This window comes from Oryzias melastigma, linkage group LG8, assembly GCF_002922805.2.
Source record: "Oryzias melastigma strain HK-1 linkage group LG8, ASM292280v2, whole genome shotgun sequence".
Lineage (NCBI taxonomy): Eukaryota > Metazoa > Chordata > Actinopteri > Beloniformes > Adrianichthyidae > Oryzias > Oryzias melastigma.
In genome coordinates, this window is record NC_050519.1 from 9345625 (window position 1) to 9365536 (window position 19912).

The 19912-nt window shown below is 38.6% G+C and overlaps 1 protein-coding gene and 1 long non-coding RNA gene across 3 annotated transcripts; one reads left to right on the forward strand and one right to left on the reverse strand.

Moving 5' to 3' along the window:
* Positions 1-3332: 3332 nt before the first annotated feature.
* LOC112146865 (myosin heavy chain, fast skeletal muscle) lies at positions 3333-13994 on the forward strand. Of its 2 annotated transcripts, none has more exons than XM_024272904.2 (39): positions 3333-3404; positions 3481-3698; positions 4117-4260; positions 4343-4499; positions 4728-4755; positions 4845-4956; positions 5047-5139; positions 5225-5288; positions 5406-5504; positions 5583-5686; positions 5789-5927; positions 6014-6132; positions 6206-6355; positions 6437-6607; positions 6703-7009; positions 7381-7457; positions 7544-7631; positions 7723-7840; positions 7931-8054; positions 8139-8275; positions 8367-8622; positions 8767-9009; positions 9100-9276; positions 9361-9506; positions 9829-9919; positions 10018-10407; positions 10480-10606; positions 10681-10799; positions 10900-11096; positions 11179-11362; positions 11457-11622; positions 11738-11862; positions 11958-12266; positions 12353-12556; positions 12639-12764; positions 12871-13041; positions 13141-13245; positions 13338-13433; positions 13558-13707. In XM_024272904.2, the coding sequence occupies exons 2-39, from the start codon at positions 3495-3497 to the stop codon at positions 13705-13707; spliced, it is 5817 nt and encodes a 1938-aa protein (XP_024128672.1). In that variant the 5' UTR covers positions 3333-3404; positions 3481-3494. The 2 variants fall into 2 exon arrangements, with proteins under 2 accessions (XP_024128672.1, XP_024128673.1); XM_024272905.2 differs by lacking the exon at positions 3333-3404 and adding an exon at positions 13874-13994 and having other exon boundaries at positions 3495-3698; positions 13558-13689.
* Positions 13995-14458: 464 nt separating this feature from the next.
* LOC118599049 lies at positions 14459-17227 on the reverse strand. The gene is made up of 2 exons (XR_004948325.1): positions 14962-17227; positions 14459-14596 (listed from the first exon to the last, which is right to left on the reverse strand). It is a non-coding gene; the product is annotated as an uncharacterized LOC118599049 (long non-coding RNA).
* Positions 17228-19912: the final 2685 nt, after the last annotated feature.

The window sequence follows — 19912 nt, forward strand, 5'->3', positions numbered from 1 at the left end:
AAAGACTTATCACCACTACAAAAGGAAAACAAAAGTTCAGAAGCATCAGTAACACAACTTTTATTGTATTTTCTTGATTAACATGAATACATTTATAGAAATCATTTCTGCTTTGCAAACACATGTTTGCTGGTCTGGATACTTGCAATGTTCTGGTGGGCATTTACAAGTAACAGTCTGTTGCCAAGTAATGGAGGTCTGTGTCTCCGGGAATAACCTAATCTTTGACTTACTTTCTTGGAGCAGAGAGAAGGGTGCACTTAAGCTGCAAATGACCCTTCCTCTTCTCACCCTTGGGCTTTTATGTGGTATGGCTCTTGAATTTCACACTACATTTGTGTCATTCTAAAAAGAACATTGTGAAAGAAGACACTTTAGTTTGCAAAGGAAATACACGCCACTGTTTCCTCTGGCTGACCTGTTTGTCTTAAAAGTTTTGCACTTAAATTTGATATTCTACAGCATACTTAAACAGCAAATATCTCCTAGAATTGTTCAAGCACACCCCTTTAGCTGCTGTCTGAAGAAAGTTCATTTTGCCTTGTGTCCATCTTATTTTAGGCCTGATGTCAGACAAATCGTTGTGTGAGCTCATGACCATGTAGGGAGATATATAATTGGCAGTTGAACCGTTATGGGCAATATCTCATATTTAATTTTATTGCAGGAATATGAGATGTGTCAGCATCATGTAACTGAAGACCCCAAACATTTGGACACTTTTCCAAGCTGAAGCTCCATCAGCTTACATAGCCTGTGAAAACATGACTATGATGTAATGCCTAATATTAAGGTGATTTAATTTGCATCTATTTACAGAGGGTACAAGATTGCACGCTACAGCAAACACTTACATTTATATTTCAGTTTTTATAAGTAAGAACAGAGTTTTATTATTTAGTTAGTAAACATCTGGCCTACATTATAAGGTATTTTCTCAATGTTACTGAATTTCGCCCAGTTTCCAATACAACCCTCAAAAATATGCAATGTGGTGCACCTCACTTTAATCCTCTCTTGAATCAAGAACAATGTTCTCTGGAATCCTATCCAATGCCAAAACAGAATCGACTTTGTTGGTTCCACGATGGGAATTTAGGATGCCTTTCTAATACACGCTTATGCGTAACTTGAAAACAACAGCGGACCACATCTTGTACCAAGATGCTTGTAAAGTTTGTAACCTTCTGCTGCATTGGAGAGTTCCTGACAAGTGACCAAGTCAGATTTAGTGACTTCTAAATAAATGATATAAAAAAAACAAGTTCTCATCAAAAAGGAAAGCCAAGAAAGCCACTGAAATATCAACAAAGTTCTTAATTAATCCAATTCTGCACAAATGGCTGAGTCTTTTCCTACACTCCTACACAGAGTTGCATTTAAGATATTATAGGCCTACGTACTAGATGGTTGCCAAGTCATGCAAGTCTGAGTGTCTTGGAAGTAACTGAAGTTTGATGTGGAATCTTGGAGCAGACTAAGACTGCTACTGGATCAGTCCATCATCTTCACACTGTGGACTTTTATGTATGTGTTTGGTTCTGGAAGGTTACTTGGATTTCAAGTCACATTGGTGCCATCCCAAGGGAAAATGCTGACAAGAAAAGAAGCAAAATAGTTAGCTTCTGGGTTAAATATATTTGTATATAGTGCATATGGTGATGGACTAGTCTTCTCCACCTGTTATCTGAAACATTAATTTAAGAGGTCATACAGTGAATAAAATACTATAATCTATATCACTATGTGTTCCTTTTAATATTGTCTTACTAGAGCCTGACAATCCACCAGTGCTGCAGCTCTTAACCCCTTCCTTATCAGCTAATATCCCCTTTGGTGATTAGTGCTGGCACTTTTAGACTCAAATATGAGACAGTGTGTTCATCTAAATTTAGTATGACATATTACACATAAAGTACATAATATTTAACTTTGGGATAGTTCTCAATAAGATAACTTTTGGCCATAAACATTTTTATGCTCAAACATCATTCACTCATCTAAAATAGGCCAAAAATGCAAATGAAATGTTGTGGACACCAAAACAGTAAATAGATTTTGATTTAAAATGTAGAAGAGCAAACTTAAATATAACAGGTATTGCGGTATATGGTTGGACTTCTGTAGCAATCAGTCATTATATAGACATTTTTTGTAATAAGTGACATCTTCTTTTGATGTTTGGTCAGATTATAATGTAACATCATTATTAATTGAGGGTATGATGGTGATGCTTCTTGCTCAATGGTTAGCCATCTGTCATTAAAAAGATTTCAAATGTGCAAGTGTTCTGCAACTGAACACCCATGGAATTCAAATGACTTTCTGTAGCCCTGCTGCACTCATATAAAAAGATTTTTGTTAATCGCAGCACATCTTAATTTAAACCCCACTTTTACTCAATAAAAATGTTTAAAATTTATAGACAAACCATTCAATAAAAAATTCAAAAAACCATGTTGGTTGATCATCTTTTCTTAGCTTGCAAGTGGACATTTTAGAAGATCAGAGGCAGTAACTTTAAATGAGATTTTATTTGTTTAAAATTGAACATTATTTTTCCCTAAATAAACATTTATTTAAAATCTAAACATAACTTCTGTTTGCAAAAAAAAAAAAAAAAAGAACAGTATTAGAAACTTTTCCAAAAACTCTAGTCTAAGTTCCAGTTTCTATCTGACAAGTATTTTAGTATACAGCATTTTGCTTTTACCAATTCATGTCAAAGCTAAATACATTTAAATTACAAGCCTTATGATCATATCAAAATACATTTTATAGTGGTAGTAACTAAGAATTATGAGTATCTCCTTCATAAGCATCGCTACCACAAAATAAGCAACAGGATGATGAGAGTTCATGACCAAAACCAGGGAGCTGCTCCTGCTGACCGGGCACTCCCACCCTCTATAAATGAGGCAGCTTTGCACTTCTGCTTGAACTGATAGGCTCCCATCACAGGTAAGTGTATCCAGTGTGATCTGTTCTGTTTTCTAGCTTTCTGCAACAGGCACTTGACAGAATTACCCAAGCATTCCCAAATCTGTGTATTTTAAACTGATGTGTTTTAGATGGAGTAATTTCTCCCAAAAAGATTCCATATAAAAACATTTGGCCATTTTTGCCCATGTTGTTGCAATATCAGCATGCTTCCTACATTACCATGGATTACACCTTGAAATAGTATAATTTTCACTAATAGTGAAAAGAAGATAAAAAAAAGTTTAACAAAATAAATGTTGTTTATTGTTTTCATTAATGTCTTATCACTGCTTGACTGGTTTTGGTGTATTAAGTTTCTGAAATTGTGTTTTTTCTTTCTTTTTTTTTTTTTCTTTTTTAATATAGCATCAAAGGAAACCAACCAGGACTGTGTCATTTATTTTCTCTTGGGGTGGTCTGAGGTAACAAAACAATACGTACAAAAAAATATATTAAAATTACATATTTTTACATTTGATTTTGATGTTTGTTCTTTAGTCAAAAGTGCCATCATGAGCACGGACGCAGAGATGGAGCAGTATGGCCCAGCAGCCATCTTCCTCCGGAAGCCAGAGAGGGAGAGAATTGAGGCTCAGGCAGCACCATTTGATGCCAAAACAGCCTACTTTGTGGTTGATGCAGACGAGATGTATGTCAAGGGGAAACTAATCAAAAAGGAGGGTGGCAAAGCTACTGTGGAGACTGATGGAGGGAAGGTAGGACAATGTTGACCTCATTTTTTAGCGTAGAAATATGATTAATCAGTTTTGTTATCAATTATAAATATTATGTATCTCTGTATATAATTTATTCTTTTCTAGCTCATAACGTTTATTTTGAAGCCCTTTTTAACTGATAATCCTTATCACTCTCTTTAGCTGTGGTTGTGTTGGTACTCCATGCACTAAACTGAATAGATCCTAAATAAATTCAGTTAACGTTATTAAGCCATTTAAACAGTATATTTAGAATGCTTTTAAGATTTTTTTTTCAACCAATGTCAGTTTGCTTTTGTTTTCTGGGACGATGATAGCAATTTCATCTAAATTTCAAAGTGGATGTATTCTTATAATGAGATGTGATGTATTTTTGAATAACACAAAAAAAACTTTTTTTCTTATTTTTTATCTTCAGACTGTCACTGTAAAAGAGGATGACATCCATCCCAGGAACCCTCCAAAGTTTGATAAGATGGAGGACATGGCCATGATGACCCATCTTAATGAGCCCTCTGTGCTGTATAACCTCAAAGAGCGTTATGCATCATGGATGATCTATGTGTGTTTTAGTTTATTTATGAAAGTACTTTGAACTGTTTCCTTTTTTTTATCTAAAACAAAGTTTTTTTTTTCCCTCACAGACCTACTCTGGGTTGTTCTGCGTGGTTGTGAATCCATACAAGTGGCTTCCTGTGTATGACGCAGTTGTTGTGCAAGGATACAGAGGAAAGAAGAGGATTGAGGCTCCACCCCACATCTTCTCCATTTCTGATAATGCCTATCAGTTCATGCTCACAGGTAAGAACAAAAAAGTCATATAAGCTACTGTTGAACATTTACTCAAAAACAATGAAAATCGGATAATTGATAATGCATATATTTATACATTTTACACATTCACATCAGTGTGTGAATGTGTGTGGGACACATTCTTCGGTAAATCAGACTGTTAAGTGCGTTAGGAAATCAAAGAAGATAAAGCTCTATAAGTATACGCCATTGACCTATTACCATTTATCATTTTAGATCGTGAGAACCAGTCTGTCCTGATTACGTGAGTATTAAAAGAATTTAAATATAGGTTCTTTGTAAACTTTAAACAAACTTACCCTAAAGGTATAAAATGTGAAATGTGTACCCCAGTGGAGAATCTGGTGCAGGGAAGACTGTCAACACCAAGCGTGTCATCCAGTACTTTGCAACAATTGCTGCCCTTGGTGGAAAGAAGGAGCAGCAAACCTCTGGAAAAATACAGGTAAAGATACTTAATTGGTCTATGATTGCTTTACTATAACTAATTGCACACACATATGCAGTAATGTAAAAATATACTGTATCCTTGCAGGGCTCCCTTGAGGATCAGATTGTTGCTGCCAACCCTCTGCTGGAGGCTTATGGTAATGCCAAGACTGTGAGGAATGACAACTCCTCCCGTTTTGTAAGTGTTTGGATAAATCTGACGTTTTGAGAATGTCAGTCACTTTCTTGCTACAGAAAATAATGTTTATCACTATGTTGTTCAGGGTAAATTCATCAGGATTCACTTTGGTTCCAGTGGAAAACTGGCTTCAGCTGATATTGAAACTTGTAAGTCAACAGTCAACAAGTGGCATGAAATATAGTCTCTATTGGTCTCTGATATGCATTTCTGTAATTAAGCTGTATTTCAGAAATACAAATTGTCTTCTAACTGGTTGATTCCAGATCTGCTGGAGAAGTCTCGTGTCACCTTCCAGTTGTCTGCTGAGAGGAGCTACCATATCTTCTACCAGCTGATGACAGGCCACAAACCTGAGCTCCTGGGTATATCATCATAAAACGTGGATACAGAAACTAAACCTCATCTAAAAACTCTCTAAACTTTTGTATTTTCTCTTTTAGAGGCTCTCCTTATCACCACCAACCCCTATGACTTCCCAATGATCAGCCAGGGTGAAATCACTGTCAAGAGCATCAATGACGTGGAGGAGTTCATTGCAACTGATGTAAAACAAATACTTTTTCTGAAATGACTCATACTAAAATTACATTTAAAAAATGATCAAAAACCACAAATATGAATACTCCACTTGTTGTGTGTAATGCAGACTGCCATTGATATTTTGGGCTTTAATGCTGAGGAAAAGTTGGGCATCTACAAGCTGACTGGTGCTGTGATGCATCATGGTAACATGAAGTTTAAGCAGAAGCAGCGAGAGGAGCAGGCTGAACCTGACGGCACTGAGGGTAACTGACAAACTACCACTGTTCTCCAAATGTCAGATAGAAAACATATCTTTTTTCATCCACACAATAATTTTTCTTTCCATCAGTGGCTGATAAAATCGCCTACCTGATGGGCATGAACTCAGCTGACATGCTGAAAGCTCTGTGCTACCCAAGAGTTAAAGTCGGAAATGAGATGGTCACCAAAGGTCAGACCGTCCCACAGGTATTTATAAAAATGTAATGCGGTCATCGACAAGAAATTGAGCACCTACTGAATATATATCTGTATGTTCTAGGTCAACAATGCTGTCAGTGCTCTGTGCAAGTCTGTCTATGAGAAAATGTTCTTGTGGATGGTCATCCGCATCAATGAGATGTTGGACACAAAGCAGCCAAGACAGTTCTTCATTGGAGTGCTGGACATTGCTGGCTTTGAGATCTTTGATGTGAGTAGCAGAATATCTGAATGAAGTATAACAAGTGCTGGAGTTCAAGCCATTAAAATCTGCCACTAAATGTCATTACAGTTCAACAGTTTGGAGCAGCTCTGCATCAATTACACCAATGAGAAACTGCAACAGTTTTTCAACCACACCATGTTTGTCCTGGAGCAAGAGGAGTACAAGAAAGAAGGCATTGAATGGGAGTTCATTGACTTTGGCATGGACTTGGCTGCCTGCATTGAGCTTATTGAGAAGGTATGGTAACTTTCTTAAGCTGCATACATATGAAAATGGTCACTACTTTTGGTGAACAAAAGTTTTAACAGGAAATAACCATTCTTTCTTTCAAGCCAATGGGTATCTTCTCCATCCTTGAAGAGGAGTGCATGTTCCCCAAAGCCTCTGATACAACTTTCAAGAACAAGCTGCATGATCAGCATCTTGGCAAGACCAAAGCCTTTGAGAAGCCTAAACCAGCAAAGGGAAAAGCTGAAGCTCACTTCTCCCTAGTCCACTATGCTGGAACAGTAGATTACAACATCAGTGGCTGGCTGGACAAGAACAAGGACCCACTGAACGACTCAGTGGTGCAGCTCTACCAGAAGTCTTCAAACAAGCTTCTGGCCTTCCTGTATGCGGCCCATGCATCAGCTGAAGGTAAAAAAAAGGAAATATAAATAAACGTATGCTCATTAAACTAGGTCAAAATAGTAGAAAACAGGTATCCAAACCAATATCTGACTAAAGATTTATTGGCATAATTTATTTCTAAAAAATAATATTGGCGACAGTTTTATTAATTCAATGTATCTTTCCCCACTGATTTGATATGGTTGTAAATGTAAAAAAGGGTGCAGTATATCTGATGCTAATGTCAGGAAACCTCTTAAATCACAAGTTTTAACTCGAAAAGGAGATATATGGTGATTTTTTTTTGTAAAAAAGTTCATTCTTTTAAGGTCTAGGTTTTTTTCTGTCATGAATCTTGAGAAGTTACTAATACTAAAAAACCTTGATAATCTTATTAGATGCTGCTGGTGGTGGTGGCAAGAAGGGTGGCAAGAAGAAGGGTGGGTCCTTCCAGACAGTGTCCGCTCTTTTCAGGGTATGTGTGCTAACATGAGCTATAACAGGATATAAAAATTTGCTAACATACAAAAATGAATAACCTGCTGTGTCCCGTCTCCACAGGAGAACTTGGGCAAATTGATGACCAACTTGAGGAGCACTCATCCCCACTTTGTGCGTTGCCTGATTCCAAATGAATCAAAAACTCCAGGTAAAAAATCTGCAGAACTGTTGTTTGATATAATTTTTTATGATTTTAGTGAAAAAAAAGAAGTTAAAATTCATGTTCTCTTCTTTTTCAGGTCTTATGGAGAACTTCTTGGTCATCCACCAGCTGAGGTGTAACGGTGTGTTGGAGGGAATCAGAATCTGCAGAAAGGGTTTCCCCAGCAGAATCCTCTATGGTGACTTCAAGCAGAGGTAAATTTCTAAAATTATGTGAAAGTGAAGGATTTTAGACAACTAAAGAGTATGAACAGTAATAAAACCACATGTTATTTCATTGAATAGATACAAAGTATTGAATGCCAGTGTCATCCCTGAGGGACAGTTCATTGACAACAAGAAAGCTTCCGAGAAGCTGCTTGGGTCTATTGATGTTGACCACACTCAGTACAAGTTTGGACACACTAAGGTATAGATTAAAACATTTAAAAATACATTTTATTAAACATCCAATTCCATTAGTATAACCCATGTGTCACTTTAACTTACACAGGTGTTCTTCAAAGCTGGTCTACTGGGTCAGTTGGAGGAGATGAGAGATGAGAAACTGGCTTCACTGGTGACCATGACTCAGGCTCTCTGCAGAGGATATGTTATGAGGAAGGAGTTTGTTAAGATGATGCAGAGGAGGTAGGATCATTAAATATTCAATTGAGATCCAATAATTTATTTTAAAAGGCACAGTTATAAAATAAAACATACTTTTTGCATTCATGCACAGAGAGTCCATCTACTCCATTCAGTACAACATCCGCTCCTTCATGAATGTGAAGAACTGGCCATGGCTCAAGCTTTACTTCAAGATCAAGCCTCTGCTGAAGAGCGCTGAGACTGAGAAGGAGCTGCAGGAGATGAAAGGAAACTATGAGAAGATGACATCTGACCTGGCTGCTGCTTTGGCCAAGAAGAAGGAACTGGAGGAGAAAATGGTTTCTCTGCTGCAGGAGAAGAACGACCTCCAGCTTCAAGTGGCTGCTGTAAGTTAGAAGTAGCTGCAAACTAAAATAAGAAGTTAGAAGTTACTGTGTGTGCAAATAAACATAGTTGACAAATAAAAATGGAATTTTAATGTATTTACTATTGCTGTTGTGAACATGGATTTCACTTGTCTGTAATCATAGGAAGTGGAGAATCTCGGGGATGCTGAGGAAAGGTGTGAGGGACTCATTAAGAGCAAAATCCAGCTGGAGGCCAAACTCAAAGAGACGACCGAGAGACTGGAGGATGAAGAGGAAATCAATGCTGAGCTGACTGCCAAGAAGAGGAAGCTGGAGGATGAATGCTCTGAGCTGAAGAAGGACATTGATGACTTGGAGCTCACCCTGGCTAAAGTGGAGAAGGAGAAACATGCCACTGAGAACAAGGTTCATGTTAAACTGATGTACACGTCACAAACTGATATTGTTTAAATGTATATATTTCAAAAATACATTTTGCTTTTATGGTAATCCAAGGTTAAAAACCTGACAGAGGAAATGGCTTCTCAAGATGAGTCCATTGCCAAGCTGACCAAGGAGAAGAAAGCCCTCCAAGAGGCCCATCAACAAACACTGGATGATCTCCAGGCAGAGGAAGACAAAGTCAACACTCTGACCAAAGCCAAGACAAAGCTGGAACAGCAAGTGGATGATGTAAGACAAACAATGGACCTGTAAAATTGGCTGAAGTTGATCATTTGAGGAAGTTATTCAACAATTAAATATCTATTCTGATAGCTTGAAGGTTCATTGGAGCAAGAGAAGAAGCTCCGCATGGATCTTGAGAGAGCCAAGAGGAAGCTGGAAGGAGATCTGAAACTAGCCCAGGAATCCATAATGGATCTGGAAAATGACAAGCAGCAGTCTGATGAAAAGATTAAAAAGTATGATATTTTTTAGAACTGAGTATAACATGTTATATAATTAGAAAAACGTAGTTATTTTGTTATTTTAAAAGTTTAAGGGAAACATTTGGAAACAACAACTACAGTATCTTTATGCATTCAGTCATATTAATTCATGTCCAGCCATATAAATTAGCTGAACAGAAGAAGAAAAAACTTGTTTTTAAGCAACATTATGTTCTTACATCTGCAAATAGTAAATGCATGTATGTAGCGAACATAGTTTTAACAATACTTTATAAATATTTAGAATTGATCCAAAACTGTGACTAGTGATCCTTTTTAATCACTTTGTGAACAGGAAGGACTTTGAAATCAGTCAGCTTCTGAGCAAGATCGAGGATGAACAATCCCTTGGTGCTCAGCTGCAGAAGAAGATCAAGGAACTTCAGGTTAAAAAAACTTTTGCCATTTATACTTTTGTCCTCAATAGTGTTAAAAAATGTTTTTAAAGACACCTTGAAAATATCTTTATGGACTGTAATTTTAGGCTCGTATTGAGGAGCTGGAAGAGGAGATTGAGGCTGAGAGAGCTGCTCGGGCCAAAGTAGAGAAGCAGAGAGCTGATCTCTCCAGGGAGCTTGAGGAGATCAGTGAGAGGCTTGAAGAAGCTGGAGGTGCAACAGCTGCTCAGATTGAGATGAACAAGAAGCGTGAAGCTGAGTTCCAGAAGCTGAGGAGAGATCTTGAGGAGTCCACACTGCAGCATGAAGCTACTGCAGCAGCTCTCCGCAAGAAGCAGGCCGACAGCGTTGCAGAGCTGGGAGAGCAGATCGACAACCTGCAGCGCGTCAAGCAGAAGCTGGAGAAGGAGAAGAGCGAGTACAAGATGGAGATTGATGATCTCAGCAGCAACATGGAGGCTGTTGCCAAAGCAAAGGTTTTCTGTTTGGTTAATTTTTAACTTTTCTTGATCTAAAATACAATTTCTAAATTAAACGTGTATTTTTAGGGCAACTTGGAAAAAATGTGCAGAACTGTTGAGGACCAGCTGAGTGAGCTCAAGGCCAAAAATGATGAGAATATTCGCCAACTGAATGACCTGAATGCACAGAGGGCAAGACTTCAGACAGAAAATGGTCAGTCATTTCTGTAAGAACATTTATGGTAAATTGCTCAGGATACTTCACTTAAACATATTTAACATCCACAGGAGAATTTTCTCGTCAGCTTGAGGAGAAAGAAGCTCTTGTTTCTCAGCTGACCAGAGGCAAACAGGCCTTCACTCAGCAGATTGAGGAACTGAAGAGACATGTGGAGGAGGAAGTGAAGGCATGACCATTTTACAAATTAAGAATTAAATCAAAAGTAAAGCAATTTGGCAGAACATGTGACCACTAAAAGTGTTCTTACATGTAAAATTATTTTTTAGGCCAAGAACGCTCTGGCCCATGCTGTCCAGTCTGCCCGCCATGACTGCGATCTGCTCAGAGAGCAGTTTGAGGAGGAGCAGGAGGCCAAGGCTGAGCTGCAGAGAGGAATGTCCAAGGCCAACAGTGAGGTGGCTCAGTGGAGAACCAAATATGAGACTGATGCTATCCAGCGCACTGAGGAACTGGAGGAGGCCAAGTAAGTCAATGCTGTTCAATCATTTCATCAAGATTACAAATATTTTAGTTGTTCAAAACATTGAAAATATTATTTGCTGCAGGAAAAAGCTTGCCCAGCGCCTCCAGGATGCTGAGGAGTCCATTGAGGCTGTGAACTCCAAGTGTGCCTCTTTGGAGAAGACCAAGCAGAGGCTGCAGGGTGAAGTGGAGGACCTCATGATTGATGTGGAGAGAGCTAATGCTCTTGCTGCAAACCTGGACAAGAAACAGAGAAACTTTGATAAGGTACAACGTCAATCTGAAAGTTACAACTAGTAAAACATGTTATAGGAACAAACTGACCTCAGTAACAAACCTTCAATCAATGAATAAACTCTAGGTCCTGGCAGAATGGAAGCAGAAGTATGAGGAGAGCCAGGCAGAGCTTGAAGGAGCTCAGAAAGAGGCTCGCTCTCTCAGCACAGAACTGTTCAAGATGAAGAATTCCTACGAGGAGGCTCTGGATCAGCTGGAGACCATGAAGAGGGAGAACAAGAACCTGCAGCGTATGTTTATTGCAAAACTATTTAAAATCTATTGATAAGTGGCAATAATTTTAAGCTCTAACAATTGAACAGTTTTATCAGTTCACAGAATCTTTTTAATGTTCCTTACCTACAGAGGAAATCTCAGACCTGACTGAACAGATTGGAGAGACTGGAAAGACAATCCATGAGCTGGAGAAATCCAAAAAGTCTGTGGAGACCGAAAAGACCGAAATTCAAACAGCTTTGGAGGAAGCTGAGGTACTTGTTACCTTGATATGTCAAAATGATCGAAACCTATATTTAAAAGTAATAAATATCTTTAACTAATTTACTGGAACTTCAATTATCTCAAGGGCACTCTGGAGCACGAGGAGGCCAAGATCCTCAGAGTTCAGCTTGAGCTCAACCAGGTCAAAGGTGAGATTGACAGGAAGCTGGCAGAGAAGGACGAGGAGATGGAACAGATCAAGAGGAACAGCCAGAGGGTGATTGAATCCATGCAGAGCACTCTTGATGCTGAGGTCAGGAGCAGAAATGATGCCCTGAGAGTCAAGAAGAAGATGGAGGGAGACCTGAATGAGATGGAGATTCAGCTCAGCCACGCCAACAGGCAAGCTGCTGAGGCCCAGAAACAACTCAGGAATGTTCAGGGACAACTCAAGGTGAGATTGAAGACTCTTCATAGCTTTCAAAAGTCCTCATGAAATAGAAAATGAGTTGTCTCACTTACCTTCATTATTGTCATCAGGATGCCCAACTGCACCTTGACGATGCTCTGAGAGCACAAGATGACATGAAGGAGCAGGTTGCCATGGTGGAGCGCAGGAATGGTCTGATGTTAGCTGAGATTGAGGAGCTGAGAGCCGCTCTGGAGCAGACAGAGAGAGGACGCAAAGTGGCTGAACAGGAGCTGGTTGATGCCAGCGAACGTGTCGGACTGCTTCACTCCCAGGTTGATATTTTAAAAAAGTAAAAACTGGAGATAACCTGAGATTTGAGAAACACCCAATAAACCAAATTGTTCTTATTTTCAGAACACCAGTCTTCTGAACACTAAAAAGAAGTTGGAGGCTGACCTTGTGCAGGTTCAGGGTGAAGTGGATGATGCTGTGCAAGAAGCAAGAAATGCAGAGGAGAAAGCCAAGAAGGCCATTACTGATGTAAGCCTTTTTCCCAACTTTCCAAGATTTTTTAGAAGCTCTTGTCTCTCTCACTTAGACTTCTATCTTTATAGAAGTCTAAGTGAGCTTCCACTTTTTAATACAGGCTGCCATGATGGCTGAGGAGCTAAAGAAGGAGCAAGACACCAGCGCTCATCTGGAGAGGATGAAGAAGAACCTGGAGGTCACTGTGAAGGACCTGCAGCACCGTCTGGATGAAGCTGAGAACCTGGCTATGAAGGGTGGAAAGAAGCAGCTCCAGAAACTGGAGTCCAGGGTATGAGAGTAATATGCTTCACATGTTTGTAGAAGAAACTGTGGAAAGGATTTTACCTTGATTAGAAGCAAAAAAACATTTTGTATTATCTTGATACAGGTACGTGAGCTGGAGAGTGAAGTTGAAGCCGAGCAGAGACGTGGAGCTGATGCGGTCAAAGGAGTTCGCAAATATGAGAGAAGAGTGAAGGAGCTCACTTATCAGGTACATGCTTAGTTTTACAACAAAAATGAAAAATAGTCTATATATATGTGTAGCATTGTAAATGGATTTTTTTCAATCTTTCATTGATCCAGACTGAGGAGGACAAAAAGAATGTGAACAGGCTTCAGGATCTGGTTGACAAGCTGCAGCTTAAAGTCAAGGGCTACAAGAGACAGGCTGAAGAAGCTGTAAGTTAAAACTGTTTGATCTCATTTGAAAAAATGATGCATATATGCAGTAACAGAAACAAATTTAGGTTATAGAAAGAAGCATATTATAAAAGTTTTTTATATATTTATGAAAACAAAACAGGAGGAGCAGGCCAACACCCACATGTCCAGGCTCAGAAAGGTCCAGCATGAACTGGAAGAAGCTCAGGAGCGTGCTGACATCGCTGAGTCCCAGGTCAACAAGCTGAGAGTCAAGAGCCGCGATGCTGGAAAGGTGATTTCTTATGATTAACATGATGATGATTTTATCTCATGGCAAACTTGTAATGATAGTTTCATTCATAAAGGTTTACATAGATAGTATGCCCAGTGTAATTTAATCAAGCGTAATACTGAAAGATTTCCTAAAATTGCAAATGTTGTTTACTAAATAACTGTGTCTATTTTCTTTTTTACAGTCTGAAGAGTAAGAGGCAACATCTGTTTGGAACAATTTGGCAGAGCTCATAAAATATGAACCACCTGTTGATTTGTCCTCAAACGGTGTCCTTTTAATAAACAGTTAGCTAACAAAAAATCTATATGCCTCATGCTGTTGGTTGGTCTGTGAATTTTAATCATGCCCTTTAAAAATATTGAACTTTAGGTATGTCCTTTCATAACAAAAAACACGACTTCCAACTCCAGAACAAAGTGCCCTTATGGCAAAAAAATCTACTTCTGCAGATCTTTTTTGGATGAAACTATTCCCACCTTATGTCTTGAATAACCATTTTTTATTGATAAAACAACTGGTGTGCTTATATAAAATATACCACATTTAGTCAAAATGTAGATTAAATAAAGCTGCATTTATTTTAGCATTGTTCTAGTTTTAGATACAACTTGCATCTACAATAATTCATGAAAATTAATGAAAATAGTTACAATGTTACTTCTCATGCTGGTGTTTACCTGTGTTAATCAGAAATTCATATTTAGTTTATCATCACAAAACTCATCATTTTAAAAATGTGTGATTTTCATTAAAAAAAACACAGATGTTTTTCTCAACAACTTTTAATTAGTGAAATGACAATAATAAATCAGGTATCTGTGGCAGGTGTTGTCCACATGTGTTTTTTTTCCATTAGACCAGGTTGACTTCAAAAACCTAAGAGAAATACCTTTGTGATAGTTTCCTGTGAACAAAAGATAAAAGTGTTATCAAAATATATATTTTTCACAATTTTCAAAACTGCATATTTTGCCAACATCCCTAATTTAGGTTATCACAATGCCCAAGACGACAGTGAATACCTTTTCTTCATTAGTTGTTTTTTTTTTTTTAATTAGTACACAATTTTTTATTTACCATTGACATAATCTGTTAAAGGTGAGGCAGATATTTGTTTGTGTGACGTATCCAAGTTAACAAAGCATGCCACATAACATTCGCCAAAGGGAAATATATTGTTAAGGTTCTCAGTAGGCAACAATTGGACTGGAAAACAAACTGCACAAAAAACAACAAAACAATTTAGCATCACTTTCTTCAAACACTTACTTTTCAGGCACTATAGACCTCAAATTCATTGAGTTGCTACAGCACTTCTAGTAAAAGAAGATGCAAAGTCGTGGTTAGAACAGGGGCAACACATTACTGAAGAAATGAGCCAACTACGTGGGAGCCCTTTTAAATGCTGTGGAGGATCATCTGTCATCATTTTATACCCCTGAAACATGAAACAACACTTGCTGACACGGTCCTATTTTGGATCATGCAGTCTACTCTGCCCCTGTCTGAAAATGTGGTTGGTCATCAAATAAATTAGGCAGGCAGCTGCAAAACATGATATCTCCCCCACAGCACTGCTCATTCCTATTTTGTAGAAGGAGTTTAAGAGGACCGGTGTTCTGTTTCTGTAAAAGCCAGCCAATTATTCTAGTAAACAACATTACAGACATTTTTGAAGAACTCTAGTTTCCACTGCTTTTTCTCTCTTTCCATGTATATACAATATGTAAAGATCAACATAAAGAATACCTTTAACAAAAACTAAGTTTTTAGAAAAACATAGAACATTTTTGATTTACAGATTTTTTTTTTTTTAACAGACCATACATTTTCACCTTCTGTTATTTTGGAGAGCTGCTGTTTCATTTTCCGGCTATATATTTATTTTTTTAAATCAACAGGTATTCATTTTGGAGGGTTGCCAAATTTAATACTTTAATGAAAGCTATTCTGATCCTGTGTACAAAAGCTTTTGTGCTTCAGGTACACCAAGTGTATGCCATAAAAGTGATGTTGGGGAGTCATAATACTTAATTTTAATATGGCTAATGACAAATACCATTGATAATAGTATGTATTATTCAAATGTGTGGTTTATGTCAAAGGTTTACATTTAAATTTCAGTTGCAATATTTAAAGCTTGAATGTATTTCAACAATGTCGTCAAAACCTTGACCGTCTAACATTTACAAGTGTCACATTTACAGTAGATGGGGACTCTATATTCACTGTGCCACCACAAGATTGTCAGCAAGTTTATGCTTGTTTGACAAAATTCTCATCCTGAGTTATATTTCAGCTTTCTTAACTAAAGGTAGGACAGTATGTAGAAAAAATAAGCAACTGAGGCATGAGTTCTGAGCAAATTATTACATTCATATGATTGGCCCTGTCCCACATTCAGTAGTCATTTTCAGGGTTAGATATACTGTAAAAACTGTAAAACCTGTTATAAACTACTTAGAAATGTCCAATTTATCTGCTTTTTTGTGCCTCAAATAAAGATAGTCACTCTCTCAGAGATGCATGAACCACAAACATACAAAACACGACATTGATAGTATCCGACATCACTCATAGATTTCTGAATGGTGAAAACGAAGCCCAAAGTGGGTCGGGCATGTCACCTCCGCCCAACTCAACAACGTTCCGAAAAAGGGCGATTGGGCAGGACAGGGTAAAGCGATAGCTTTGATGAGTCCACCCATGGATCCACCTACCTGAGGAACTGCGACATTTGGTACTTCCAGGTGGCCTTGATTTCGAGAACAGACTCTGGAGGCTCGGTATGGACACCAACTGGGACCAAAGCCACAAGCAAACCCAAACTAACGAAACTGGAACTAAACAAACTGAAAAACATTAAGAAAGGATGTTAGATTAATTAACCAACATTTAGTTTACAAATAGGCAACACTCTTTTTTTAAATTGTCAAACCAATAACTACTAATTCATTTTAAAACTAATAATATGATTTTTAAGATTTTACCATTCTAATTAGAAGCAGGGATTCATGTCTTATCAATCCTAGTTTTTCATGCTTTTTCATTCATAGTTGAAAATATTAAGTTTGGTATTCAACTAAAGTGGGAAATTAAGGTAGTAGATGTGGGTGTAAGGTTTACCCACATAAATGCAAACATAAAGAAGATATTCTAACTCTCAGAAGATATAATTCTTGTGTTAATTTCCATCAAACAATGATGATTTTAATGTTTGTATCTTTGTATGTGTGCATTTCTGTATATCTGCATTTCTGTCTATATTTATGTATGTATGTATGTAATTTGATTTTCTGAAGAACTTAATAAAAAACTGGTAAAAAAAAAAGGTGAGACAGCCAGCAATTCAGAGGTATTTTAGCCCTCTTTGACGTCAATGAGAGAGAAAGCAAGCAAGACCCTTGACCCTTTGCCCCCTTGGAGGTCAAAGTGCACAGAAGTCAGGCTTCATCTTGTATTTATAACACAACCCAGAAACTCTAAGAAGTTAGTGAGTGACAATCTAATAAGTGACCAACAATGCAACACTAACTGCCGGTATGGAAAACATTTTTGGCTTTTGTATCATGTCTGCTTAAGTAAAAGGAAATATTTTTCCACAAAAGATCTAAACAAGTAAAGTGTTTTTTATCTATAAATTCCCAAAGTTTTCAGGTAATTGACTTAGCTAATAACATTCATTAAACAAAGTAATTTAAAAGAAGAAAAACATAAAAAGTAAAAGCACCAGTACAAAAAAAAATCACCAAAATTACTACCCAACCATTGTAGCTTTAATTCTTAGAAGATATTTAAAAAACAAGAATATATGCAATACGTGCTATTTTGAAGGAAAACACCATCAATACAGTCATATTGGCTGTCCAGCACTTTTTGATCATGTTGAAATTAGCAGTGAGTCAGAGTCTTTTCCTGCAGTGACAGACAAATACAAACAGCAAAGAAGTCTATTAAAGTTACCAAAACTCCTACAATACTAGGCAGTATAAAGCTAGTAAGAGTTATATACATGAATACTTTTAACAAGAAATAGGACCTAAAGATTTTACTCAATTGACACGCAGACAAAGTATCATTGATGTAAGGGCATTGGTTTTTATTTGTACCACGACCTGAAAACTGATAAAGACAATAAAAACATAAAAGTCCTATTAGGAGAAATATGTACAGAAAAGCAAGAAACCTTTTGCAGCAATACTTAAAAGACAGTTCTACAGTTTTATGTAAACATGCAAAAGTAATAGTGGAGTTCTGCCATATTGCCATTTTGGTTGTTGTTTATGTAGCAGGATGATTTGGGTGCACCTGCTATACAGGTGGGGGCAATTGTCCTGATTGCCAACAGGGTGTGACACAGATTATAAAGGCAGAGTTGCTTTGTGCCTGCCACACTGCACTCTGAAGAGGGGACGCCTCACTGTGCCTCAGGCTCCGGGCCCACTCAGTGGGAACCAGAAACACTGGCGTATGGAGCTGTAGCACAAGGGTTCCCTGATCACTGCAGTTGAAAGGGCGTGTGATTGTTCAGGGCGCACAGACAGGTCGGACCGTGAGCCCCTGCTGCTTTGTCCTGTTTTGATTGGCCCGGCCTTGCCTTGCTTCTGTATTTCTGAGCCAGGTTTTTATCATGTTTTCATCCATAATGGTTTCCTGTTCCTGTCTAGTTGCCCTCGTGACCGGCCGCTGCACGGACGGCAGAACAGATGGCAGTGACTACTCTCCCTCGTTGGTTGTTGGCTTGGGAAGTGTTTGCCACTTCTGTCCACTGAACTCTGGACCCAGGCACTGAAAGGCATCATTGCACCACCTTGGTCAGCAGACCACTGTGGTATCCAGGAGTGTGCAGTGCTGCTGGGTGTTGCCACTGAGGTGAAGAAAAGTCAGTGACCATCCAGGACTATTGTGAAGACGACCATCAATTTTAACCACTTTTTATAGTCCTGTGTGAATGCGTGAGTGTCTGTGCATTTTATCCTTTTTTTTTTAATCTATTTTAGAGTTTTCCCCTTCAAGAACCAAGTTACAGGTGGAGGTGTGGTCCTCCATTGTGCTGTGATTCCTGGGTTGGACTTCCCTGTTCCTTCACTGCTGTGTGGCATGGTGCGCATGTGTGGGATGTGTTATTGTTTTTGGTATCCCTCCCCACCTGTTGACCCGGTCTTGTAGGTGCAGGAAGGCTGTGCATATTTTTATTGTAATAAATAATATATTTTAAGAAAACCCCAGAACAACGTCTGTGTTACTTGTGTGATTGCTCAAGGTGCCACACTTGGCGTTTTTGGCAGGATCATTCACACTTGAGCACAGACTTAGTTCTTTTTAACTTTTTTTAAGTGTTTCATTGTTGGAGTGAGCAGTTGACTATTTTTTTATTTTGAGTTAATTTGCAGGCAAAGCAGCAGTGGGTTTGCGTGTCCACAAGAGATTATGGAGGTACAGGTAAAGGAGTTGCAGGAACTGGTGATCCGGTTGAGGGGTGACTGTGCAAGGTCGCAGCAGGAACAAGCCACTGCAGGAACAAGCCACTGCAGTGCCAGGTTGTGGCATGGCTCCTTCTGTTGGACCCACCCCAAGTTTGAGTAATGGTATTTTAGTAACCAAAGTACTGGATATCCTTAGAGATCAGAAATGCCCTATAACTCAAGGCAGAACTGGGGTAGAATTTGCAGAGTAGCTGGTAGAACCATAGGTGTATGTGGGCCCACCAGATGAACACTGCAGATCAGGTGCCCTTTCCATATGGCCACTTGGAGGGAAAAGCTCAAGAGGAAGCTAGAGTTGTTTCACCACCCTGGTGTACCCCCTTGGTCGAGCAGTCCACCAAGAATGCTGAGTTAGCTTTGGAAAACCAATGCCCACCAAGCTTTTGAGTCAAAGCTTGGCGGGTTAATCTTAGGGCTCACAATAGCAAAGGGCGAGATCTCTTTGTCCCACCTGAAGTTAGCCCTGGGTGGGAAACCAGTGGTGTGGTTAGACACTGGATCCATGGTGTCTACATCACAATTTCTTCCAGAAGCATCTAAGACAACCAAAACCCTGAAAAGCTTTGGTTGGGCCCATAGTTAAGGTGAAGGGCAACAAATGAGTTAGCCATCCGTTATGATTAGCTATTTTGGGACTGGAGACTGACCTTTGTGGAAAGATAAGGTCTCGATACAAGATATTAGTGATTAAAACCACCCTAGGAGCCCTTAAGTAAGCCTGAGGTGTTGTAATG